Source organism: Quercus robur, chromosome 6, assembly GCF_932294415.1.
Source record: "Quercus robur chromosome 6, dhQueRobu3.1, whole genome shotgun sequence".
In the NCBI taxonomy this organism is placed as follows: domain Eukaryota; kingdom Viridiplantae; phylum Streptophyta; class Magnoliopsida; order Fagales; family Fagaceae; genus Quercus; species Quercus robur.
Window position 1 is genome coordinate 1,988,945 of NC_065539.1, and position 25,403 is coordinate 2,014,347.

The following is a 25,403-nucleotide window of genomic DNA, read 5'->3' on the forward strand; positions in this document are numbered from 1 at the left end:
AAATGAAAAAAAGAAGAAGAAGAAGATATATTATATATGTGTGTGTGTGTGTTGGGGGGGGGGGGGGGGTGGGGGGTTGGCGCGCTAGTCGAATCGGCCATCAAGGCCAAGTCCTATGGAGAAAAGGGAAAATCAAAGATCAGCACATTGATTAATTGACCTAGTCAAATCATCTCTTAAGCTCTATATATCTTTATATATTAAGAGAATTCAGAAAGTTAGTTATACCTTTAGAAAATGTCAAAAATACCTTTAAGCTAATTAGATAATCTTTATTCTTAAAAAATAAAAAATAGGGTTAAAATTGTAATTCAACAAAAACTAGCACACACTAAACTTAGTAATTTACTCTATTTTAAATCATAAATTTTAGTTTCTTAAAAATCCATTCATGTGTAACCTCACTGACAATAGATAAATTTAAATTGAAAAATTACATTAAACTCAAAATAAATAAATAAAGAGTCTCATCGCACGTGCAAAGCGCATGTGATGAGGCAAATATAGCTTATTTTTTAGCTTAAAATGCCCTTTTCATCTTTTTTGTTTGATAGATTAATTTGAACTCATTTTCTCATATTAATAAATCATACTAGTTAAGGTATAGCTTAGTTCCCTTCTAACTTTAACAGATGCCACCAAATCATCCTGTAAAGAGTTCTTCATGTGGCATAAAGAGGGGGGGGGGGGGGGGGGGGAAGGTATTCATCTAGGATAATCACAACATGTAAAAAACAATTTAAAAAAAAAAAACATTAAAGCACTGAAAATAAAATTCTCCCAAGAGTAGAATTAGCTTAATCATTGTAATATTTTTTATTTAGGTTTAATAATAATAATAATATACTTAGATTAATGTGAGGATTTTTTTTTGTTAGATGACATACAAATTTTAAGTGTGTAAAACATAAGGACAAAATAATTGTGAGAGAGAGGTCTACTTTTTTTTCTTTTTGAGAAAGAGAGAGAGGTCTACTTGGTAGAACAACACGTACAACATAATTTTTAGGACTAAGATATTTAGAGTTATTAATTATGATAACTTTACCTTAGAATTAAATCATATCCATCCACTTTCTCCAAAAAAAAAAAAAATCAAATCCATCCATTGAGAAATGTGTGGTGTGGTGGGCCTTTTTCGCAATTGCAGGCTGGGCTGCCTCCTGCCACGTTATGGCCCAATGGTTCTGGGTAGGAGAGTCAGGAGTATCTTGACTGCAACACACCCCAAGCCAGCTTGTGCACAAGTTAGAGCCCATTTACTAAGACCTTGGACACGTGCCCATGGCAGATGAAACTGTTACAAAAAATTTATGGCAGGCATGTGTAATATGACAATAATAAGGAGAATATGCTTACTGTCAACCAGAAAAACGGAAAATACTAAATCATGATCTGATCTTAATAAAGGAAGAAGTAATGTAGCAATATAAATGCAACATGTTTGAAATTCAAAAACTTAGGTTGCAATAAACTTAGGTTGCAATAACATGTTTCAATTCTCGTAACATGTTTGAAAGTTCAACTAGCTCAATTAGTGTGAAAACACTAATGCTTGTTTAGACCCCCAATTTTAAATTACGGTTTAATTGATTTTACTCTAACTTATTTAAGTGTGGAACAAGAGTAAAGCAAGCGCAATAAACCAGAACACTACTCTAAGCCATAAGCAAGTACAAAAGCAATAAATGTAAATAATGCCATGTGGTGCTTTAATTTTGCATTTAGCAATTATTTTACCTCTTTTTATTAAGTTCTTTTTACTATTACCCAAAATATTACATTAACTTATATTTACTGTTATCTCATTAATCTCTCATTAATTGCCTAAACTTACACCACACCTTTATCTCTTTTCCATTTCTTTTAGCATACCTACCATTTTAGTATTAAAAAAAAGAAAAAAAAAACCTAATATAATTAACTAGATAAGGCCCTAAGGAGAGATAGAGAGACAAAAAAATGTGTTGGATTGTTACATGAAACAATGATTCACTATTACCAAAATAAAAGACTTGAGATTGACAAAGCATTTGGAAGAGAGAGAAAAAAAGGAATTTGAGGGGCCGCTACCATTGTCACACTAGCCTCCCATCACCATCAAACCGCTGAAACTCCTACAAGTAATTTCTTTTTGCTTCTTACGATGAATTCATTACTAACAAAGTTTTATAACAATTATGCTATACTATATGTATAACATTTTTCAAAACTATCTTATATAAAACATTACAATATTATCCATGCATCGTACGGACTAATTATTAGTTATATCTAATTATAACTCATTATGTTAACAAGTTACTTATCAAAAATAGAATATAAAACTAAGAAGATAAAAAGTGATTCTTGGTTTTAGTTTACTCCTTTCTCATAGTACATGATATATTTTTCACTAACTCTTTTTAATCAAACATGTACTGACGTATATATACATGGCCTCCCAAATAAATTTTTTTTGACTCTGCCCCTATGAAAGTACTAAAGTCTCATTTAATTTTTACAATCCCTAACCTTATGAAGATGGTTTTAATGTCAAAAAAAAAAAAAAGAAAAGAAAAGAAAGATGGTGTTGAAAACCATACCATATTGGTCGTGAGGTAATAAATTAAATTCGTGGCTATGATGTGACAATTGATTCCATTAGTTTTTATCTTAATAATATTAGTCTTCCATTTACATTGAACTTATGCTTTGATAAAAGTTTTTTTTTTTTTTTTTTTTTCTAAATCTGTTCAGAAAAATCCCCTAAATCTCATGATATGGCTATTTAGATGACCATCAATTCATCTTATCTATTTAATTACATAATTTATTAAATCATTTAAATAATTTATATAATCATTAAAAAAGACATAAAATTAACAACATATTGATGGTCATTTTAATTAACACATAGTAAGTTGGAAGGATTTTCCTCCAAATCATTCAAAATGAAAATTCTATGCAGTTTAGAATTATGATGTGACTTTCACCTAAGAAATCTTCTGTTTTTGCAAGAAGTCCCATGGTGCATATTGGCACCACGGTGCATCTTGGTCCCCACAAAGAGTTGATCAAGTAGGTAGGATTCATTCATTGCTTGAGCTTGAGGCACACGCTTTACCGAGTTTGGAACAAAGTTTGGTAGGATCCATTCATTGCTTGAGCATTAGACACATGCTTTACCGAGTTTGGAACAAAACTTCAGCAGTCGAACTAATTTTTGCTAATCCATGTACACAACATGGCTATCCAATCCAAAAAGTATTAACATTTTCTTTATTTTCTTTTGAAATGGAGTGAGACCATCGAATAACATGGTAAATTAATGGTACCAAAGAGCATGGTTTTAACGTTTTTGGAGCTTCAGCAAACAATTTTGAATTCTAATATGATGCATTCATTGAACTGGAGCAATATTTGAGTGAAGATAAATTCATTGTTCATCCATATGAATATGATAATCTATGTGATCTAATTACCCTCATCCTGGAGTAAGTTTCATATAGAAACTTCGTAGAAGTACACCATATAATTGAGAATATTATACTATTCCTTTGTAATACTAAATTCTGCAACAAGCAAGGGTAAATTTGAGCCCAAATATGATAAAATCACAGCAAGATAGTTGTGAATTGAACCTTTGCAACGAGGTACAAATAGGTTCATACAAGATGAAAGGACGTTTAAGGAGATTCCACACAAAACTGTAAAAACATAGTTCATTGTCCCAATTCTAGTAAACCAAAAACAAAAAAGTGAAAAAAGAAATAGAAAAAGAGAGATGAGTTCCTAGGAAAAAATAACTTAATACTAATAATAGTCCCATTGAGGCCATGGTCCTGACACTACTGTACAATTCTTGGTACCACCCAGCATTGTCCAATTCCCACCAACCTTGGAAGAAGAATTTGCAAGCTTTAAATTAGAGCAAACAAACCTTACCAAATATCCCCTGTTGTAACCAAGGGTCAGCTTAACAACAACGACAGCCATCAGCTCAACCTCAAAATTCACTTTCCCGCTAGCCATATCACTTGGAAGAAGATTGTCAATGAGCCAAAACTTTGCCTTCAGCTGTGTCTTTTCCCTAGGTTTTAGAACAAAAGATGGAAGTCTTTTATCAGAGAGGTACTTGTGATCATGATGCAGGCACATAGTTGAGAATACTAATGAGTAATTTGCATGCGACCTTGTATTTCTTAAGGAGAAAACCATGTTGAATGCTGTGGTGCTTTGTGGATAGAAAATATAGGAAACTGATAGGAAAGAGGTTAAGTCCACTTGGACCCTGGGGTGAAGCTCATAAATAAAACTGGCAAACCCCTATGAAGAAAACACCTACTGAATACATTCCACAAATAAAAATCTTGACGATCAGAAAGCTGGTCAAGTTTTCAAAATCAGCTACATGCTTAATCCTGGTGATGGTGTTGGTGATGGAAGTGATGGTAGCATTGTTGGCGGAGGCAGCTGTGACACTCTCAATTGTGTTTGCAGAAGAGGTAGCATGGATTGTAGAAAGACTAACATTAGTAGTTGTGGTTGCAGGGCCTATAGCTTCAGGGTTGTGCTCCATTGATGAAACAGAAGAAAGGATACTTTGTTTTGTAGGGATTTTGAATATAGGGTATGGAGTGATTAGAGGGGATGAAGAGGGTCAAAATCATATTTGATGTTTAACTGTTTAAGTCATCAAAAGTCATTCAATATTCAAGATAATGTCTATAAAAAAAAAAAAAAAATCTAATATTCACTATAATATCTCATAGTATCCTTAATTAGCATGACTCCACACCAAATGATGTATAAAAACTAGAAAGCCAAGGAAAATAAAAATAAATTAGTCACATGGGATAGTTACATATTAGCCAACTGGAGTAAAACTTGGAGCAGAGTCACTTTCTAAACCTTGTGATATTAGACTGGGCAAAAGGTTGGGTTGTACTGGTCCATATGCTAACCGATTATGGCAGAAGAATTTGGGTAAATTTTTTCAGTTCACACTGCACAGCTTTAATTCCTTTGGATGCACCCATTTTCATACATACCCTTCACAAGGCCGAGGGCAGGGCACTCAATAATACTCACCATGCTGCCAACCTGGGCTAATCCAAACCAAAATTCATGGTTATAAGTCAAAATGGTATAAAACCTGATAAACCATATAAAAATAATTACATGGTTATATTTTACTTCAAAATTTCTTACATTATGGGAACTAAGGTTGTTAACAATGTATTTAGTACTACCGCATACTTTGACCTGATAGTCATCCCATAAGTACAAGTTCATGGGGGAGTGAGTGGGGAAGAGTTGAGGTTCAAGTCTCAAAAAAGAAGCTTCACATACATACACTTAGATTAGACAGTAGAATTTCTATCTCAAATAAAAAAAACAATGTATTTGGTCAAACCTCACATTTAGTCCCGAAAACCCTTGTGCCAGCAAGCTATGCAATGGTCCTGGGGTCATGGCTTGCGGCACAACCATGGGTTTGTGTCGGTAGACTTTGCCATGGGCAAGCAACTGTGGCTTGAGCAATGCATAGCAAGCCGAGGGGGCTGAAGTGTGGCTGCAATTGGACCAGTCTATCTCATACCAGTCTTAGATTCAAGATCCCTCCATCAGAATGAAAGAAAGTGGTGAAATACGAGTGGAATCTTAACTCCAAAAATAAATAAAAAATCACAAGGCTTATGCACTTGTAATTTTTTTTTTAAATAAAATAAAATAAGAAGAAGAAAAAGCATTTTTCCTTATCAAAATGCCAATTGATCTATTTCACATAACCACTTTTACAACACACTCTACGTCTTTTTTTTTTTTTTTTTTTTTTGGCATTCCATTATATTAAAACAATCTATATTCTACCCACACTAACAATAGTAAAACCCAAAAAACCACCACTTCACAGCAAAATCAGCCACCATCATTGCAACCAAAAATCCAAAACCTAAAAACCAAACCCACCCCAACCTAGCAACAACTCACATAGATGCCAATGGAGAGTGCAAGAAAGGAGAGAGTACATTTTTTTTTTAGACAAATAATTACAAGATGCTGCTAATCTCGTAGCTCACACCATTTTTCTTCTAAACTCTCAAGCACTTTGTAGCGGGAAAGTATTTAGCTACAACAAAAGAGAAGGACATAAATTAGATTACAGAATAAAAGTATTAATAAAAACTATTTGCATGTTGCTATAATAATCATGTAAATATACATAAAAGTGATAACCGATATATATGTTACATTATCAGGGGGTTTTACATCATCAAATGAGAATGTTTAGAAGTTGGTGAACAATTGTCCTAAAAAAAATGGTGAACATCTTTATTAAATCTTAGTTAGCATAATAATAATGAATGAAAAAAAATTAACGATACTTTAAGTGCTTTTTAAGTATGAGTTATTGTGGAGTTCAGCTAATAAAAAATTGTCATAAATTGATGAGAGATGCTAAAAATATGGCTAAAGTAATAAATGTAACTTAAAAATTTGGCTCTATTACAGGGTAGTTTGATGCATTTAGGGGCTTATGGCGAAAATTAATTATCTTATTTTAGATGCAAAATTACTACTAATTAATATGAACTACTTAATTTTTTTTTTCTTTTTTTAGAAATTTTATAGACATAAAAAATTTGACAAAAACTTTTCACCCTTGTTGATGTGGCATATTGACAGTTGTAAGTAAAGAGTGGTGTTAATGGTAGACCTAAATGGAAACTAGTAAAAGTTTGCTAACTCAACTTTTATTATTATTTCATTTTGAGAAATGATATGTCCACAATATTTTCACAATATTTTTACAACAAATTCTAAGTGGCAGGTTGTTATTGTTGTGGCAAAAAAGTAATCTTAGTGTTAGGTTCAAATTTGAACTAATAACAACTAACCACCTGTGATTTGTTGTGAAAATATTGTAAAATTGTTGTGGACGTAGCATCTCTCTTTTATTTTTTAGAAGTGCAACATACACAATTTTTTTCATAACAAATCCTAAGTTTTAAGTTGCTTCTTGTTTTCTAATTGAAAACACCACAATTATTATTTTTTTTGCCATTAATAACAGGTTGTAATAATCTGCTATTTAGTATTTGTTGTAAAGGTGTTATGAAAAATATTGTGGATGTAACATTTTTTTTTTTGTTTGTTTTTCATTTGATAAAAAATATTATTTTATTTATTGATTATAACTCTATTTATTAAAATTTAGGGAGTTTTTTTTTTTTACTTGAGGCCTTAGGCGCCTCTATTGCTTCTACCGTTCAGCCGATTTTGCTCTATTAGCCCGCACCCTATAAAACCAGTCAAAAAACTGATAAAAAAAAAAAAAAAATTGACATAAACCAATTCCTCATGAGTCAACTAGTTAGCGTTACCCATAGTAAAAAAAAGGTTTGATTAATGTTTAGAAAATTGATTATTGAAAATTGAAAAAAATTGTTAAGAAAGTTAGAGCCGTTTGGTAGAGGAGCTTGAGTAATATTGTTTATATTTTTTTGAAATATATATTAATGAAAAGTGTATGAAAATACATGTAATGAAATTTAAAAACTGAAAATATATGTTTAAGGTATTCTACCGGACCTAATCACTTTTTTATTTTTTTATAAAAAGATTTTTTAAATGGATGAGTAGAACCCTAATAAAAATATACTATTAGTCTATAACGTCTATTACAGTAAAAACGACCGTTTATGAAATTCATATTGGCCAGAGGGATTTTATCATAATTTAATGTTGTTAGCGATGAGTGAACCTGGCTAGGCGGTAGGAACTGCCAAAAATAAATGCGAAAAAAAGTTACAAAAGCACCCATCATTTCACTCCTCCCGACCGTTCGATGAGTATACACCGAACAAAGAAACATCGATCACTGAGATCCGAGCCAAACTCTTTTCACCAATCACAAGTAGTAACAGGCTGTGAAACAGCTGCGTTGTCACTCTCTTAGGTCTCACTGTCTCACAGTCACTCATTCAAATCTCTCTCTCTTTCAACCATCTATGGCAGACTACGAAACCCACCACCACCACCACCACCAAGCAATCCCAAAAGAAACAGCCTTCCAGGCTCTAAACACCATAATCCAGCTCCACTTCGAGAAGACCCTCGAGAAAAAGCGCTCCATAGACCTCCAAAAGAAGGAGCTCCACAAGCTCTTCCAGCTATTCTTCATCTTTTTGGGCCTTGTCTTCTTGGCCCAAGCTCAGTCCCCTCGTCTCCAGTGCCGCCATTGCTGGGTACCCATCACACTCCTCTCGCTTTCCCACCTGATCTTCTACGTGTCTGTGGCGCAAACCCTGAGGTGCATCAATGGGTTCAAGTACCAGAGGCGTTGCCACAAGCTCACGCTTGGGCTGGCCACTGAGAAGCTGAGGGAGATGAAGATTAGAGCGAGTGGTGCTGCCGGCGGTGGTGACCACTTTGAAGGTGTTGGTGACGATGAGTTTGAGATTCACTACCAAGAGCCTCCTGAGAGTTACTTTGGCAAGTTCAAGAGGAACTGGGCTTTGCATTTTGGCTTCTTGATCTTGATCTATGGATTTATGGTCTCATCCTCTGTTGTCCTCCTTTGTTTTTAGCTGTTCGATCTTTTTTTTTTTTTTGTTAGAAATTGATTTGGTGTCTATTCACTAGGCAGATGTGAAGGATTTGTTGCTAGATGTAAGAAATTTCTATGATTGGATTCAAAATTTTTTTTTCTTCAATTTAAATTTTGCGTACTCTCACTCTATCTTTCTCTGGGTTTGACTGAATTAATGAGCTGTAGTCATTAATCATTATGTATAGTTTAGTCAAAAAGCCATGTTAACTGAAGCTGACTCCATAATTGTTTGTAACATTTTCAAAAATTTTATTTATTTGCTAAAAATTAACATTTTCAAACTTTTTTTTTTCTTTTTTGATGGAAACATTTTCGTACTTGTTAATTGATGGGATGGTATTTCTGTTTCCATTTAATAAAATAAAAAAATCAATCTGTTCAGTTCTTTAAGGATGGTCCATGAAGGAGATTCGTGCCTTTTTAGTTTGTACTTTGAACATAATAAGGGTGCCCTTTTACTTAAAGGGGAATTTTGTGGCTTTCTTCTTCTTTCAATTTTATTTGTATAAAAAAAATTTATTTGTGGAATTAGAGGAAAATATGCTTGGAAATTGAATAATTTTTCGATTGCAAGGAGACAACTATGACAACTAATTTTATAAGTTAATAAACAAAAAATATTTTATTTAATTAACTCAAATAATATATTTCAATTATATTTTATTCATTAAATATTAGCATAGATTTTTTAAAGGATAAATTTTTTTAGTCATAATGTTTATTATATATGAAAAAAAAAAGTTTATGAGATAACTTGTGAATAAATTTGAATTTGTTTTTAAAAAAAAAGAATCAAATTTAAACATATTATCTAATTATTTGTTGATGAGCTCAAGTTGACTTGTGTTCAAAATAAAATTATTAGTTTGGTTTAAATTATTACGGTATTATCTAATAAAGTAAAATATTATTTTAGTTAATTTTAATTTTAACAGTAACATACCAAAATTCAAAAATCACTCTCAGTTGGGGTTAATACTATACACTACCTAGATATTTTTTAAAATTATTCAATTTGCTCCTTAAGCTCAAACTACGTTTCTTTTCACACAAATTAATTTGTGGTAATTTTAACTACCACAATGCAGTCTTATATAGTAATTATATAATGATTTATGACAATTAAATGCATAAACGAGTATTTGGTAATAAATAGTATAGGAATAACATCCAAATATGGAAAAGTAAGCCAATGAAAACTTTCATGAGCAAGAGAACTTTTAAACATGGGTAAGAGGTTAATGTATACATTAATCATTCATAATAGGAAACTTTTTATGAGAAATTAAAAAAATTATCAAATCAATTATTTTGCTTTTTTTCATAAAAAATTTCTTAAAATAATTTACTAACATATACCTAAGCATACATCAGTAAAACCCTTCAAACATTAGCCCAAACCTTTCTCATAGATGTATTTTACCAAAAATATAATTTTACATAGTTGAATTTGAATTTTGACATTAAAAAAAAAAAAAAAAAAAAAAAAAAAAAAAAAAAAAAAAAAAAGCTCAAAGTGGATGTGCCGTTAGGATTGAGTACTACGAGAGTACTGACAATGATGCCATCCATCATTTATGTTTGACTGCTTGCTGCTTACTGAAATATGTTGGCAACTTTTTTTTTTTTTGAACTGCAAATATGTTGGCAACTTTGTACCGCTGCAAAGGAATCTTTATTCTGTGTAATCATTTATGAAATTTGGGTAAGGTTGTATTTAAATTTGAGAATTTAAAATTAAATGATTTGAAGGACAAGTGCGAGTATTAATGGCTTGTTCTGAATTTCAACCACACAACACGCAACGGATATAAGTTCTGAAAATTTTAAAAAACGTGGTTTTAATAACGTTGTTTGTATTTTTTTAAAATAAATGTGATTAAAAAAATATGTAGAAATAAGTGTAATGTTATTTAAATACTGAAAACTGTTACTTAAAGTATGAGTTTGGTTTCAGCATTTCTGCTAAATCCTACGTAGCGTTTTTTTTTTTTTTTTTTCGCTTTCACGCGTTTAAGGGAGAGACAAAAGTTACTGTTTATGAGACATGTCACTGTTCACGCACTGTTTAGCACTGTTCATACACTGTTGAGCACTGTTCACATATTAAAAAAATATTAAAAATGAGTCCCACATTACTATTCACACATTTAAAAATTAATTTGCTACAGTATTTTCAGTTTTCAGTAACAATAAGTTCAATCCAAACAGACCTAAAATATCCCCTTATTTTACTAAAAATATTATAAATTCAAAGTAACATTTTATATTTAAATATTTCAAATCCATACTCACCATACATTAATAAGCTTCAAAATCCTATTCACAAAAAAAAAAAAAAAAAACCTTCAAAATCATGGATTTAGATCTTCTATATTTCTTAAGGTACTCTACCAAATAGATTTCCTTAAATTTTAACCATTTTTTAATGATTTAATGGTCCAAATTTTACCATATCAACATTTCACTAACAATAATCTTAATTGTTTTGTTTGCAACATTATTTTATTATTTTATGAATATTGTTAGTAGAATGCTGACATAGCAAAATTTAGACTATTAAATCATTAAAGTGTGGTTAGGATGTAAGGAAATTTATTATTAGAGTACCTTAGGAAATCTAAAAGATTTGAATCCCAAAATCATTCATACAAAAAAATTTTCACTTTTCATACATTATTGATATTATTTATTGGGTTATGCTAACGAATACCCTTAGGGTATTGGTTAACAATCTATTTTAAAAAAGTTTTGACATCACTTTTATGGAAAATGAAAAAAACTGTCAAAACATTAATTTTTTTTTTCTTTTCCCATAAAAATTTTCTTTAAATGAATTATTAACTAATGTCCCAAGGGCATTTATTAGCATTTCCCTTGGGCATTTATTAGCATTTCCCTTATTTAAATTTAAAACAAAAGTGAATTTTTGAGAATGAAAGTGAACTTATTTCGTTGAACACTTTTCATATAAATCAACAATTAGGGAATAAAAGGAGCTTAAATGATCCCCAAGGATGAAAATATTGCCTAGAGAAAAAGAAAAGAAGCAAAAAAAGAAAAGAAAAGAAAGGGAAATAGAGAAACTATGAGTGAATATTGCAGCGATGCAAATAGATAATTAAACGCTAAATAAAATTTTAACAAGATTATGTTTTTTGCTACTCTATTCTTCTATTTTAAAATTTCTTATTTGTCAATATTTTTTTTAGAGGGTGTAGATAAAGGGTTTTACATCGAATCATTCGAGAAAGAAAGGTAAGAGTCAATCACTACATTTATAATTATTGGGGCTGAGACATTATTATGATTTAAGAAAAGACAACTAATTAAAATTAATCAAACACTTCTTCTCTACAATTGCTGCACCGAAGCGAACGCTAATGCATCTGATCATAAACCTGCAAAGTTAAGCTGGGGAGAGAGCACCACACAATGACCTGTACGCATTAGAACACAGTTTGAATTTCTCTTCAGCCATTGCCTGCAATCATGCATAGATATCTTTTAAGATTTCAACACCCAAAAAAAAAATAATAATGAAAGGATTAAAGGGAATCCAAAGTAGCACTTTTTCATTACGTTTTTTTGTTGATAAATAACGGAATTGTATTAATAAAAAATCTAGGTACACCGGAGGTGTACTTTTCATTACGTTCTTAAGGTTGGAATTTAGCATGATATTGGAAAGAGCTATTGAATAGAGGTGTATGGTTTCTTTCAGCTTTTTATTCAATTTGCTATACATCAGTCTAATGTTATCTGGTTTACAAAAGTCGCTTACTGAAGATTATTTGTAATTTAAATGAACCGAACTTGAGATCAACAGGGGCTACACTACACACCCTCGAGGGCAGTTCTACATACTGTGAGGTAGACCCCTGTGATATGTGATCCCTAGCATCCCCGAATCCCTTGATGCAGGTGGGATTTTATCCCGAGTGCTCTCTAAACGACTAAGAGACTTTACTACTTAAGACAACTGGCATCTTCGATTACTGAATGCATATAAGTGTTTGGTATTGAACATGAGAGAAATATTAGTAGATTGGGCAGAACAGGAACCCTAGAAACTGACCTGTGAAGGGCCTTGATGCTTATCAGGATGCCATTTTAAAGCTGACAAGCGGAAACTGCAAGGACAGTTCCGATGTTGAGGTGGCATTAGAGAAGTTAAAAGATAGAAATAAAAATGCGTGTGGGAACCATGTGTCAGTGATACTGAGAAGTGCATAAAAGCAGTAGAGCACTTACGCATTTTTAACATCTTCAATCTTTAAAGGGCCTGTTGGAGGCAGACCAAGAATAGTTCTATCCGAACGTGATCCTACAGAACATGAATAGTCATCCAATTCGGTTTCACTCTGACTTTCCCATCTTTTAGTTCTACTGTTTTTCCAGCTTGATTGCTCCCTCCACTCAAATCCAGATGTTGAATTTCGGAAAGAAGATTCGTGCCATGAGTTAAACGACCATGTATACCATCTGTTCCCAAATGTTGCTTTAAAGATCGGCTCGGGATCATTGTCAAAGTCCTCAGAAAAAGTCTTTCGTCTCAACCTACCTGAAAATGTTATAAAACGGAAGCATCAGGTTAGCCAAAAGAAAATAAAGGTAAAAATAATCAAACCTTTTGCATTGATTACACTCTGAGATTTTACATTTTAATCTCTTATAATTTTATATAAGAACCATTTTCAGTTCAAGAAATGAGATTCTTAAATTTCCTTAGAACTGTTTGCAATAACCACACCATAATTTGTACTCAGTCTACCGACTATGAAGAATAAAGCTTCAAGTGTTGCAACAGCTACTAGCCTACTACAAATTTTACTACTTAAGCCTAATAAATTGAGGTGCCAACTTTTAAACCAAACAAAAATTTAAGAAATTCATTTATCACGTTGTTGATATGGGACAGATCACATTCATTACCATATTAATTTGTAAGCCTTTTGTAGTAAAAATGGTAGTAACTTTATAATTTTCCACAAACTTTTCAACCTCAATCATAACTTCATCTAGATTCACATGCCATACATGCATAATAATGGTTTATGTTACTTAAACTTTCAAAAATATTTATGAGGATTATTTGGTCACTTTGGCCCTAATCTAACCACTAAACTGGTCAGTTCTACTACATAGGCTGGGTTCCAGCTAAAGAAAATTAGAAATACAAGTGGTTAGAGGACAGAGATAAAAAACTGGCAATTTATCAAAGTACAATATATATGGATTGAAAGAAACAAAATAAAGGGAAAGAAAGCTCACGTTTTAGTTTATGGTGGTGAATTTTTTCAGCATCATGAGAAGAAAACTTTGATCGTCCTTTCTTACTAGAGCAATATGATTGACCCTCCTGCTTTGCAAAACTGTTGGTTCCCAAATTGTGTGTTGAAAGCTTCTCTTCATCCTAGGTAAATTGCAAAGCAAAGCATATGTCAATCCCAAAAAAGTTCATGCACAATTTGACCATTAATATGTGTATATAAATATAATCATTAATCTTGTAGGCAAAGATTCCACCACTTGAAGGTTGAGTGTAAGCATTACTTAAGTGTTGAGGACCAAACATTTTGTTTTGGATTTGGATGCATGAATAGGTCTGTTTAGGCAATTTTTGGAAGTCAAATGGCTTCATCATGCTTTAAATATAGCATATACACTTTATCATTAACGACAAGCCATTGAAATAAATATAATTTACAACAAGCTCAAAACGATGGCATAAGATCATTATAAGGTTTTCTACAAATATGAAATAACCATCATCATTTGTGAGATAATTGCTAATTGTTTCTAACAGCCCCATGCAAACCATGGACATGTGGTCCATGCAACCCCCAACAAATTATGTCAAACAACAACAATGAACAAGCTAAAAGGGTCGAAAATTTGAGAAAGTTTTAAGTTTTTGCTTATAGTCAAGACAGTTCCAACCAAATTCATAACTTGGGTAGCACCCACTTTTGCCTCATTTAATATTTTTTTTTTTATTTCTTATAAGGAAAATTAGATTAATGATTCTATTGTTCTACCCTTCTCAAACCAGTGCATAATAATAATAATTACAAGCACTTTATTTTTTAAATACTCCAAAACAAAGTAGATTGACCACATTAAATGCCATGGTTGTTAAAATTGAAATTCGGATCATAAAATCATAGGATATTACAATCTGAAATATCTTATACAATTAAATTATAGCAAAAATTGTATAATCATCAGATCGGACGGTAATCAAGATTTGGACCATAAAATCGGAAGAATTGGGAGGCATTATTGGTTTTATTTATGTATTTAAAAAGTGGGCCAAAAAAACTGAAGCTCAGATGCCACATCAATGTTAAATTGGTTCAAAAACTTAACTCCAAATGCCAAATGAAAAATTGACCCAAAACATAAAATATAAGTCCAAAAACAAACTTTTGCTCTATCTAATAACTGATTGAAAAAAAGGCTGTAATATGAAATAATAATGTGTTAGCAATTAAATATTGATATTATCATATTTTAATATTACATTACTATATCTATCTATTTGGTTTTCAAGATAGGTTTTGAATTTGCAAATGAATTTATATTATTCATAAAGCTTAGTTGAAATTTGGTTTTCAAGATAGGTTTTGAATTTGCAAATGAATTTATATTATTCATAGAGCTTAGTTGAATGAGAATCTAACATTTTTATTTGTACTTGGTTGAGATTAATTACAGTAAGAAAGAAGAATTTATGATGTCGGAATTTTTCTTTTAGAATTTAACATTGATTCACGCTTTTGATTCTAGTCATGTCAGCTTCTAGGTCTAAAATGAAGCTCTACCTTTTGAGAACAATCCCACCTTTTTTTTTTTTTTTTTTGGGGAGTAAAATATCCCTATTTATTTAATGGTAATACTAAAAATATAATTTTTAAGCTTTGAATAGGATTTCCTGACATATATTGTCTACTATTAATAACAAATTTTCATATTCTATAAAATCTGGGATCTTCCATCCGATCTTACAATTTGATCTTGAAGATCCTCTTTCTGATCCAAGTAATATCCTATTTACAAATAAAATACACACCCACACACACACATTTTGTGTAATTTCTGAATCAATTGCTGACAAATACTGACAATATTTGCCATTGTTTATGCCATTATAATGACATGATATTACATCAATCATTCTAAATAAGGAATTGCTAGAGTTTTTAACAACAGAGGGTTGAGGAAAAGTGTACCAAAAAATTTGAGGACCCACTTTTGTAGAGGAGGTCTTTTAAAGCTCTCTTTGCATCAGCACGCTTTTGACGTATTGCATATCTGATATTTTTCTGAAATGAAAAAAATTGTGTGAGAACATCATAACACTGACAAATAAACATTTTAATTATTTAACTGTCGGCATTGTAAAGTAGCTTTTAGCTTCAATAACTGTATTACTTTTTTTATCTTTAGTCTATTTTGCTGTGCACTTCAACAGAAGTAAGAAAGTTATATTATGTATCACTAGATTTAAATAGCTCCTATTTGCCTCAAAACTTAGCAATCTTAAGTCTTAATGCACTTCAACAGTTAAGAAATCATCACCCATGAGAACAGTAGATCCGTAAAAGGAAATCAGAAGATAAATTTTTTGGTTGATGTCTAAAAGGATGGGAAAGTGACACTAACAAGACAGCTCAGTGACCAACCTACAGCTGTTGGTGAAGATGCTTTTGTACTTTCAGATAGGTATGATTTGTGGACCAAGCTTAGGGTTCAAGATTTATGATGAGAGAATGGACCTTAGAGATCCAACGATGGTGTGATCTTTAGCAACTATGAGATGACAGTTGGACTGAATTCTATGAGGACAATGTGTGGAATAAGGGTCCGTTTGGATACAGCTGAAAACTGAAAACTGAAACTGAAAACTGAAAAACACTGTAGCGAAATAATTTTTAAATGTGTAAAAAGTATCGTGGGACCCATTTTTAATGAAAAAGTTGCTGAAAAGTGAAATTTGTGGGTCCATGAACAGTACACGATGTGTTGTGATTGGTCCAAAAATATTTGAAAAGTCAAAGTTTGTGGCTACTGTTCATTGAACAATGCATGAACAGTAGCCGCACCCCTCAAAACGCTCAAAAACGCGTGAAAAAAAAAAAAAAAAAAAAAAAAAACGTAAACGCAGACGCAGACTTTTCATCCCAATCCAAACGCAACCTAAGTCAGATAAGAAAGAAAGTGTGGAATTTAGATTAGGGTTTCATTCAGGAGTTGTCACTTATCACCAAACAAATTAATAGGAATAATTATTCCATTCCAACTTAAATTCCCGATAATATTGATTCACATTCCCTTCATAATCACCATTATATGTACCAAATCTGCCCCAAGTTTTAAATCCTACTTTAGTCATGAAGATCTCATGAATATATGCAGCAATAGATATTCCCAATGGAGAAGAAAGCTATAATAGTTTACAAGGAACTATTACTTTCCTTTTAAACATAGGATTCCTAGAGCTACTAGGAATTTGAATTGGAGCACAAACTTCATCACTAAAATGAAAAGGTAATGTAGACAATGTATATACATATAAAATTTTAGATTTGTAGTAAGGGCTGTCAGTTTGGTCCATAAATCTTTTTGTATGTTTTATCATGTTGTGAGGTTTATTTATGTGTTTAAAATTCTTCGGTTTGAGCTTAGTATCCAAATCCCATTATGTCAAAATCCTATTTGGGTTAAATATTAGCTGCTAGGAGTTGAATTGGGGCACAACTTGATCACTAAAGCGATAAGATGATGCAGACAGTGAGAAACTGGTTGGTTTTATTATATTTATTCAAATTTTCAAAGTTGGGGGGATTTATATTGTTTTAGATTTGTAGATATGGGCTCTCATTTTGGTCCATGAGTCTTATTGTGGGTTTTATTATATTATTCAGTTTTATTGTGTTTAATAGTTCTTTAGTTAGTGTCCATTAGGGTGCAACTTTTTGCCGAAAGCTTTTATTTTCTGAAAGTTGGTTAGAGTATAGTTGTACCTAGAAAAAGTGAAGCTTTAGAAAGTTGTACATAACCCAATATTGGCAAAAGCACTCTAAGTTTAGCAGTCAAATCCCATTAAGTCAAAGTCCTATTATGGTTAAATAGTGCGTGTCTTTGTGCATGTCAGTGCACGTGCACTGGGCATGGATTTGTGTGTTTGTGTGTGTGTGCGTGCGCGTGTGTGCGAGTGTTTATGTGCATGTGCATGCATGTTGTGTGGGTAGGTGGTGGTTTCCATTCAATGGAGAAAATATATTTTGCTAAAATTCTAGGAGCTATGAAATTTTTGAGGTTTTTGTGATGTAGAGGAAAACCTAAATGAACTACTTTGGATTTCTAGGAGCATTAAAGAATATTACTTCTTCCTTCTATTTTTTTTTTTTTTTTTTTTTTTTGATAAGTAATAAAGATTTATTAATATAAAAAGAAGAAGAGAAACACCCAAGTACACAGGGAGTATACAGGGGTGTAACATATCAAATACAAAAATTACATAAATCAAGTAAATCCAAAATTGAAAAAAAAGGTTGGTTTCTCCACAATGAGAACCAGTCCAATAAGGTTCTGAAAAATAGAAGCTTGAGATCAGGCATAGAACGCTCATTGTCTTCAAAACACCTACTATTTCTTTCCTTCCAAATACACTACATCAAACAATGAGGAACAACCATCCATATATCTCCATTACGATGACAACCGAATCGACCTTGCTAGCAAGCAAGAAGCTCAACAATAGACATTGGCATAACCCAACATACTCCAAATAAACCAAAAACCATATCCCACAACTCTAGAGCAACTGGACAATGAAGGAATAGATGGTTAACAGTTTCACTATTACACTTGCACATATAACACCAATCCAAAATGCATACCTTTCTTTTCTTTAAATTGTCAATTGTCAGATATTTCCCCAAGGCAGCAGTCCATACAAAGAAAGCCACTCTAGAAGAAATCTTCTGCTTCCAAATGTTTTTCCAAGGAAAAAACTGCTCACTATGGCCAACTACAAGATGGTAGTACGCACTAACCATAAACCCTTTACTCTTACAAGGTAGCCAACATCTCTTATCCTCCCCTATTCTCCTTAAAGGAATGCTATAAATGGTATTTATGAAGCTCCAGAAAGCTTCCAATTCCCGATTATGTACATCTCTACAAAAATGTATCTCCCAATGAAGGACTCCATTGGTGTACCTCATTAGATCAGCCACACTCGCCTCTTTGTTTCGACAAATCCTATATATTTCAAGATAGTAGTCTGCAAGAGAAGATGTTCCACACAATCGATCTAGCCAAAACTGCACTTTTGATCCATCTCTAATTTCATACAAAATAAACCGAGATAAAGAGGGCCACCCTTTCTAATATTTTTCCACAAACTAACTCCATATGGACCAGAGAATGAGCTAGAACACCAACCACCCCAATTACAACCATACTTCACCTCTATCACTTGTCGCCATAGAGCATCCCTTTCTTGCCCAAATCTCCATAAGCACTTCCCTAATAAAGCTACATTAAAGGTTCTCAAGTTCCTAATCCCCAAACCACTTGAAGAAAGTGGAGTACAAACCGTTGTCCAATTAACAAGATGAAATTTGGGCTCATCCCCTTGGCCACCCCATAGAAAGTCCCGTCGAAGTCTTGCAATTCGGTTGGCCATTGAAGCAAGAATAGGAAATAAAGAAAGAAAATAAGTAGGAAGATTTGAGAGAGTGCTTTTAATTAAAGTGACTCTACCTCCCTTGGATAAATATAATTTTTTCCAACCCGCTAATTTTCTTTCCATCTTCTCCAGAATTGGATTCCAAATTGTCTTGTCCTTGAATTTTGCCCCCAAAGGAAGACCCAAATATTTCATTGGAAGAGGCCCTTGCTTACAGTCTAAGACAGCCACCAAAAGTTCAATGTTATGAATTGTCCCCACAGCCACCAGTTTAGACTTACCCAAATTTACCTTCAGACCTGACACAGCCTCAAACCAAATGAGCACCATACGGAGAATCAGCATTTGATTAATATTAGCATCACAAAAATTAGAGTATCATCAGCGAAAAGGAGATGGGAAACCACCAAAGATCTTCCTGCAAAATCACCTACATGAAAACCTGACAGACGGCCTTCACGGACAACCTTATCCAACATTCTACCAACGGCTTCCATAACCAACACAAATAACAAAGGGGACCTATTTTCTTCTTCCTTCTATTGTTTTTAATTTCATGAAATTTTTAACCAAATCCGAGACCTGAATTTTTTTTTTTTTTTTTCACCTTTCTGAGATCTAAATCAATATAACCCCAAAACATTCTTTAGATAAGTAGCACCTAAACAACTCCATAAGTGACAAGACTTCTCAAGTTACAGTTAGCAACCCAAAAACTTGGGTTTTCTTCCTAAATTTTACCTATTTTTACCACCATAAAGCCCCAAAGCCTTTGAAATCCTACAAAAAGTTGGTGTACAGAAAATCATGCAACTATACTTCCTATTTCTGGCCCATTAGCCCTTCAAAATTCAATATTTCTTACCCAATGTGAAGCACAAAACATATACCATCCTTCGGAACTTCAAAGCCCACAATCTTTTCCATAAGATTTACTCAAATTTAGCCTAGACAAATGTCCCTCCACTGCTGTCCAACATCAGATTTGGTGTCAAGACCTTTGTTCTACTTCATAAGGTTAAAGACAATCTAACTGATGCATACACAACACTAAACTAACATTACTGAACTAACATTAAGTTGCATTGATCTTTATCTGGATTTTGCCCCACTAATAGTGATAATAAATGATGATGATGATGATAATATTATTATCTTAATAGGTAACACAATTCATATAGACTACAAGATTGAACACTTGTACGTAACTATATTATCATGTCTTAGATATTCAAAATTCAGAATATAATAGCTTTCTTCCACACAAATAATTATATAAAAGATGAAATAATCATGCACACAACCATATCTGATAAAGGGCTATTAGTCAGTGCCAATTTCAGCTGCTCTACCTAGTAAATACCAACTTGCCTACCTTAGTTGGTTCCTGACCTCCTCTTATATCCTGCAAAAAGTATTTTGACTGTCAAACTTCCTTAAAGATGGTCAGACTAAATAAAATAACAACTAGCTAAGATATGTATATTGTGTGCGTGTGTGTTCACGATCAATTGATCCACAAAAGCTGATCAAATTGCAAACAATATAATAAGATATCTTTCACATTCAGCGAAAAAATGTACTATATAAGTAATCATGCAAGGATGACCTAACTCCTTTCTTATGGACTTTAGACATAGCTTCAACTAGAGAGAAACCATTATATTTACAATTGATTGTTCCCTTCTAAGATATACCCTATTTGATTCTGACAGGACAACCAAAACAATTTAATAACAAATATAAATAACAGGAAAATAAGGATATAATCTAGGAGTCAGCACCTAGGGTTGGCTGCAGTCAGCAACAAACCAAAAAACCAAAAGAAACTTTACTATCAATCCAAAACTCAACCCGGGGTGGTCTTACATAGAGTTCCAAAACTTCGCTTGCAAAAATACAACTTAAACTCCTAATCCAAATAGGAAAAGAAAATAATAAAAAATTGCATAAAATGAAATCCTAATGATTAAGAGATTGGACCTAGATCTTTAGGCCCAATTGTTAGCAGGCTCCTTCTATCTTGTGTCTGCATCAGATGATATCAACTCTAGTTAATAAACTTCTTTTTTTTTTGATAAGTAATAAGTTTTATTGATATAAAAAATGGAACACCCAAGTACATAGGGAGTGTACAACTCTAGTTAATAAACGTATTAATTAGAGCCCACTATGCACACACATACACCTCTCTTAGACTCCTTTTGGGTTTCAGAGAGGGTGAAAAGGAATAAATGAAGACTGCTAAGTTGCTTAAGAAATGAGGTTTTTTATTTAAAATTTTGCACTATTCTTTTATTTCCCATCAAGCTTTCCAAATAGGGTTTTTTTCCCCTTTAAATTTTAAAAACTAAAATAAAATCAATCGTTACAACAAGCGGGTGAGGGGGGTTTGGAACTCTGGATTTAACAGACACACAGCCGGCATGTGCCCACACAAACACAAGTCTTGCATAACAAATTGCACAAGATGTTGAGAATGGAAGAATGACATAAAAGCACCCAAAAGAAAACTAATATCCAATCTTGAACTAGAATACTAATGAGATTCTCCACAAGCTCATTGATAAGACCAGGACATACAATAAGAAGATGCCCCATTAAAAAAAAAAAAACAAACTAGTTATAAGTCGTTAGAAAGAGAGGGAAACAAGAAAAGAGGGAAGAAGCTGAAAACATTCTATTCAAAGCACAAGGAATCATTCAGCAGCATGTTATCCCCCTTCCTACACAAAGCCAAGTACTAAAAAGTGAAAATATCCTCCGTCATAATAAGAGATCAAACCAACAGTAACACAAGCTTAGCAAAATATCCAATATACATATAAGAATCAACCAAAAAGAGTTCCACAAACATGAGGCTAAAATGAAAAGGACCAAAATAATTAGCAAAGTCCACCCAGTGTTATAAGACAATCCACCATGAAAAACTTTTTACACAATTACATTGAACATGAAGACAACATGGATAATATCTTAGAACACGAATTACCCCGCATGAACAGCCTATATGCTTGAGAAGATAACAAATGGATAAAATCTGACAGGGTATGAACTAGATAAAGTTGAAGCCCAAACTCATTTCTTTTAAGTGAGCTGTACCACATTGATGCTGAATAGCTAAGACATGTCAGAAGCAAAGCCATGGGCAACATCCAAGAAAATCATGAAACTGTTCTGCTATATAAGGTCCAAATGTGATGAACTAAATTAAGGGCCAAGAAACCAAATAATGAATCCAAATAAAAATAATTAAAAAAAAAATTCTAGTATAACATTAAAGTACATGGCTAAGCATTAGATTCTAGACTTTAGAAGTTGGTATCTAATTGAATGGGATTGGCATTGGGGCACCTGATGAAATTGGTACCATATGCTAAAAATACACGATACAATTGCAAGGATTGATACTAGCACTCTTAAAAGATCTTCAAAAATCAATTCATCAAGAATATACAATTATTTATCTACAAATAATCACTATAAGATATCCTTTATCTGCTAATAGATTTATTCAATAACTAACCCAAACAGATGGCCACAAAATAATTTGAAAGGAACCCCTGGAACTCAATGCAAGTTCCATTCTCTCTCTCTCTCTCTCTGTCTTGCAAATGGAAGTTCCATTCTCTGTTTATCACCTCATCAGCATTCAGTGTACCCTTCCATAACAACAAATTTTCAGATTCTCCATGCCCCAAACCTCATTAACTTATGTCAACATAAGCATTGACCTCCAGGTTGTATAGCTTCATGCCCTTCTCCCCAAAAAACATATGGGGCTCAAAGATGCTTAAAAGAATCCAATTTTATTACATACTAGCCTTATAATCTTAGTAATTATTATTATCAGTCCATGCAATAACCTGAGATATATTCCAAACTCTATCATCCATCAGACATGTGACCTATACAAAATAATAGCACCCACATTAATGCTTGACCACAAGTAACATATCCATCCCTTCATGCAATCATGCTTAACAAATGCAATATGAAATTGAATTTAAAATGTACATGTCATTTCTTACGCATAAAGTAAGTATTCCCAAAATGCTAATGAACTAAAATAAAGATTAGAATAAACAACTTCAGACCAAAACAAAACTTGATAGGTACATTATCACTAAACCAAAAAATTGAACTTGAAATCTCAAAATTTGAACATCTATATGGAATTCAAAACAAGACCCACCTTAGCCTATTAAGAATTAAAGGGAGTAAACCATCTAAACTCCTTTTATTCTAAAAGAAAATTTCTTTTTCAATATTACTACGGCAATGGCTCCACTTTGTATGCAAAATTTCAAATGTAAAACACAAATGCAAGCTGGGAAAATACAATGTGAAACAAACAGAAGAAATTCAAATCCATACAAAATACAAACTTTCACCAAATGGGTAACTAGCAAAGCACCATTGCACACAGGAAAAAGAAAAAGAAAAAAGATAAAGCTTTTGAAACGAAATTGAAAGAAAGAGAAATAATAAACTCACAGATTTCCACTTGTTCTCCCACTTCTGGAACGAAGTGGGGGTAGAATGAAACGAAGCAAAATGGGTTGCTGTTGGAGTTGATGAAATCAATGAATTCTTGATCATCGACAAGTTTCGCCATCTGGGTATCTGAAATTGCATAATGAAAAAAAAAAAAAAAAAACTACTTGATATTGCCTATTTGCTAACAAATAATGCTTTTTTATATTCCAAATACTGTTTGGTGAAAGAAATCGTTGGCCAATTTCCAAGAATAAAGAAGCACAGCTTCTCACGCAAAACAATTGTTTAGCTATTTTCACGACCACAATTTGGTGACTGTGGCTCTCCAAGCTCGAGGTTAGAGAGCCTCCTCTCTGCTCTTTCTCTGTGTGTACGTTTCCTCCTATTTCTTTTTCCTTTTGTCAAAAAAAAAAAAAAAAAAAAATATCTGCTACACTAAGACTTGGGCTAGGCTGTGAGTTTGCACTTGGGCTAGGTACCCAACTAACTCATGGGCCTGTATCTGTGTCCAACAAATGATGAGTTTGGGCCTATGGGGCTTAGAAATTGGATGTCCCATTCATATCATTGTGCCTGGTTGCTTAAGGGAAAATTCTTCTATAAGACGATCTCATGAGACTTATGTCTCAATGGCACGTGTGAGACCTATATGTTATCGAGACATAAATCTCATGAGACTATCTCATATAATACTTACTCAAAGACTAGTACTAGTCCTTATTTGGTTCAGATTTGAGCTCCTTACTCCAAATCTAGGAAGCATAAATGCTTCAATTTTTCTCACATGCTCACATCTAATACATATCAATACCGAAAACTTCGAGAAAAATCTTGCATGCATGTCCTAGGTTTTGTTTTTTTGATGGAATATTATATGAAATGTTGAAGTAGCTTTTAAATATGTAATTTTAAAGAAACATTCTTGTAATTGATCCGATGTTAAATGCACGGTATATGAAAGCAAATTTTAGTTTCTGTTTTTTTTTTTTGGCTAAGTAAGCACTGTTTAGCTATAAGCCTATAAGTGATATCTTGCATCATCAAATGCACAAAGAATGATTTTGCCAAAAGATGTTTTTCTTTTTGTATATGTTCTAACAATTTTTTTTTTCTTTGCGCAAGTTAGCGCTTTATATTATACATCACCTATTTATTTATCCAAAGATATTAAGGAAAAATATATATATATATATATATATATATTATATCAAATAATATGTAATAACAATTACATCCATCCAACACCTCATTGTGTCAATATGACTCACAAACTTTAGTTACATACTTTCGTCACGTGGTTTACTTTTTAGTAGGTTTTTCTCAATTATTAATAAGGGTCTAGTTAATGTATGTCCTTAGAACAAATATTAATCATCCATTTTAAGAAACGTTTTATAGAAAATTGAAAAAAATTGTCAAGCAAGTAGTCATTTTTTCATAAAAATTCCCTAAAATGGTTTTACTAATAAGGGCATATGTTAATAAAACCCTATTAATAATACCCTTTGAATCGATCTCACAAACTTCCACATCTCTTCATTAATTAAAAAAGACATTGATCGTATGCTGTGAGAATTTATACCATGAAACAACTTGATCCAT

The 25,403-nt window shown here is 32.5% G+C and overlaps 2 protein-coding genes across 3 annotated transcripts; one reads left to right on the forward strand and one right to left on the reverse strand.

Moving 5' to 3' along the window:
• Window positions 1-7,746: 7,746 nt before the first annotated feature.
• Window positions 7,747-8,708, forward strand: LOC126690535 (uncharacterized). Its single transcript, XM_050385724.1, has one exon. It carries the CDS (start codon window positions 7,998-8,000, stop codon window positions 8,574-8,576), a length of 579 nt encoding a protein of 192 aa, XP_050241681.1. The 5' UTR covers window positions 7,747-7,997; the 3' UTR covers window positions 8,577-8,708.
• Window positions 8,709-11,732: 3,024 nt separating this feature from the next.
• Window positions 11,733-24,180, reverse strand: LOC126690536 (uncharacterized). Of its 2 annotated transcripts, none has more exons than XM_050385727.1 (7): window positions 23,799-24,180; window positions 20,677-20,706; window positions 15,835-15,927; window positions 13,874-14,015; window positions 12,854-13,163; window positions 12,678-12,732; window positions 11,733-12,039 (listed from the first exon to the last, which is right to left on the reverse strand). In XM_050385727.1, the coding sequence occupies exons 1-7, from the start codon at window positions 23,937-23,939 to the stop codon at window positions 11,980-11,982; spliced, it is 831 nt and encodes a 276-aa protein (XP_050241684.1). In that variant the 5' UTR covers window positions 23,940-24,180; the 3' UTR covers window positions 11,733-11,979. The 2 variants fall into 2 exon arrangements, with proteins under 2 accessions (XP_050241684.1, XP_050241683.1); XM_050385726.1 differs by having other exon boundaries at window positions 11,733-12,083; window positions 23,799-24,179.
• Between the last annotated feature and the right edge of the window lie 1,223 nt (window positions 24,181-25,403).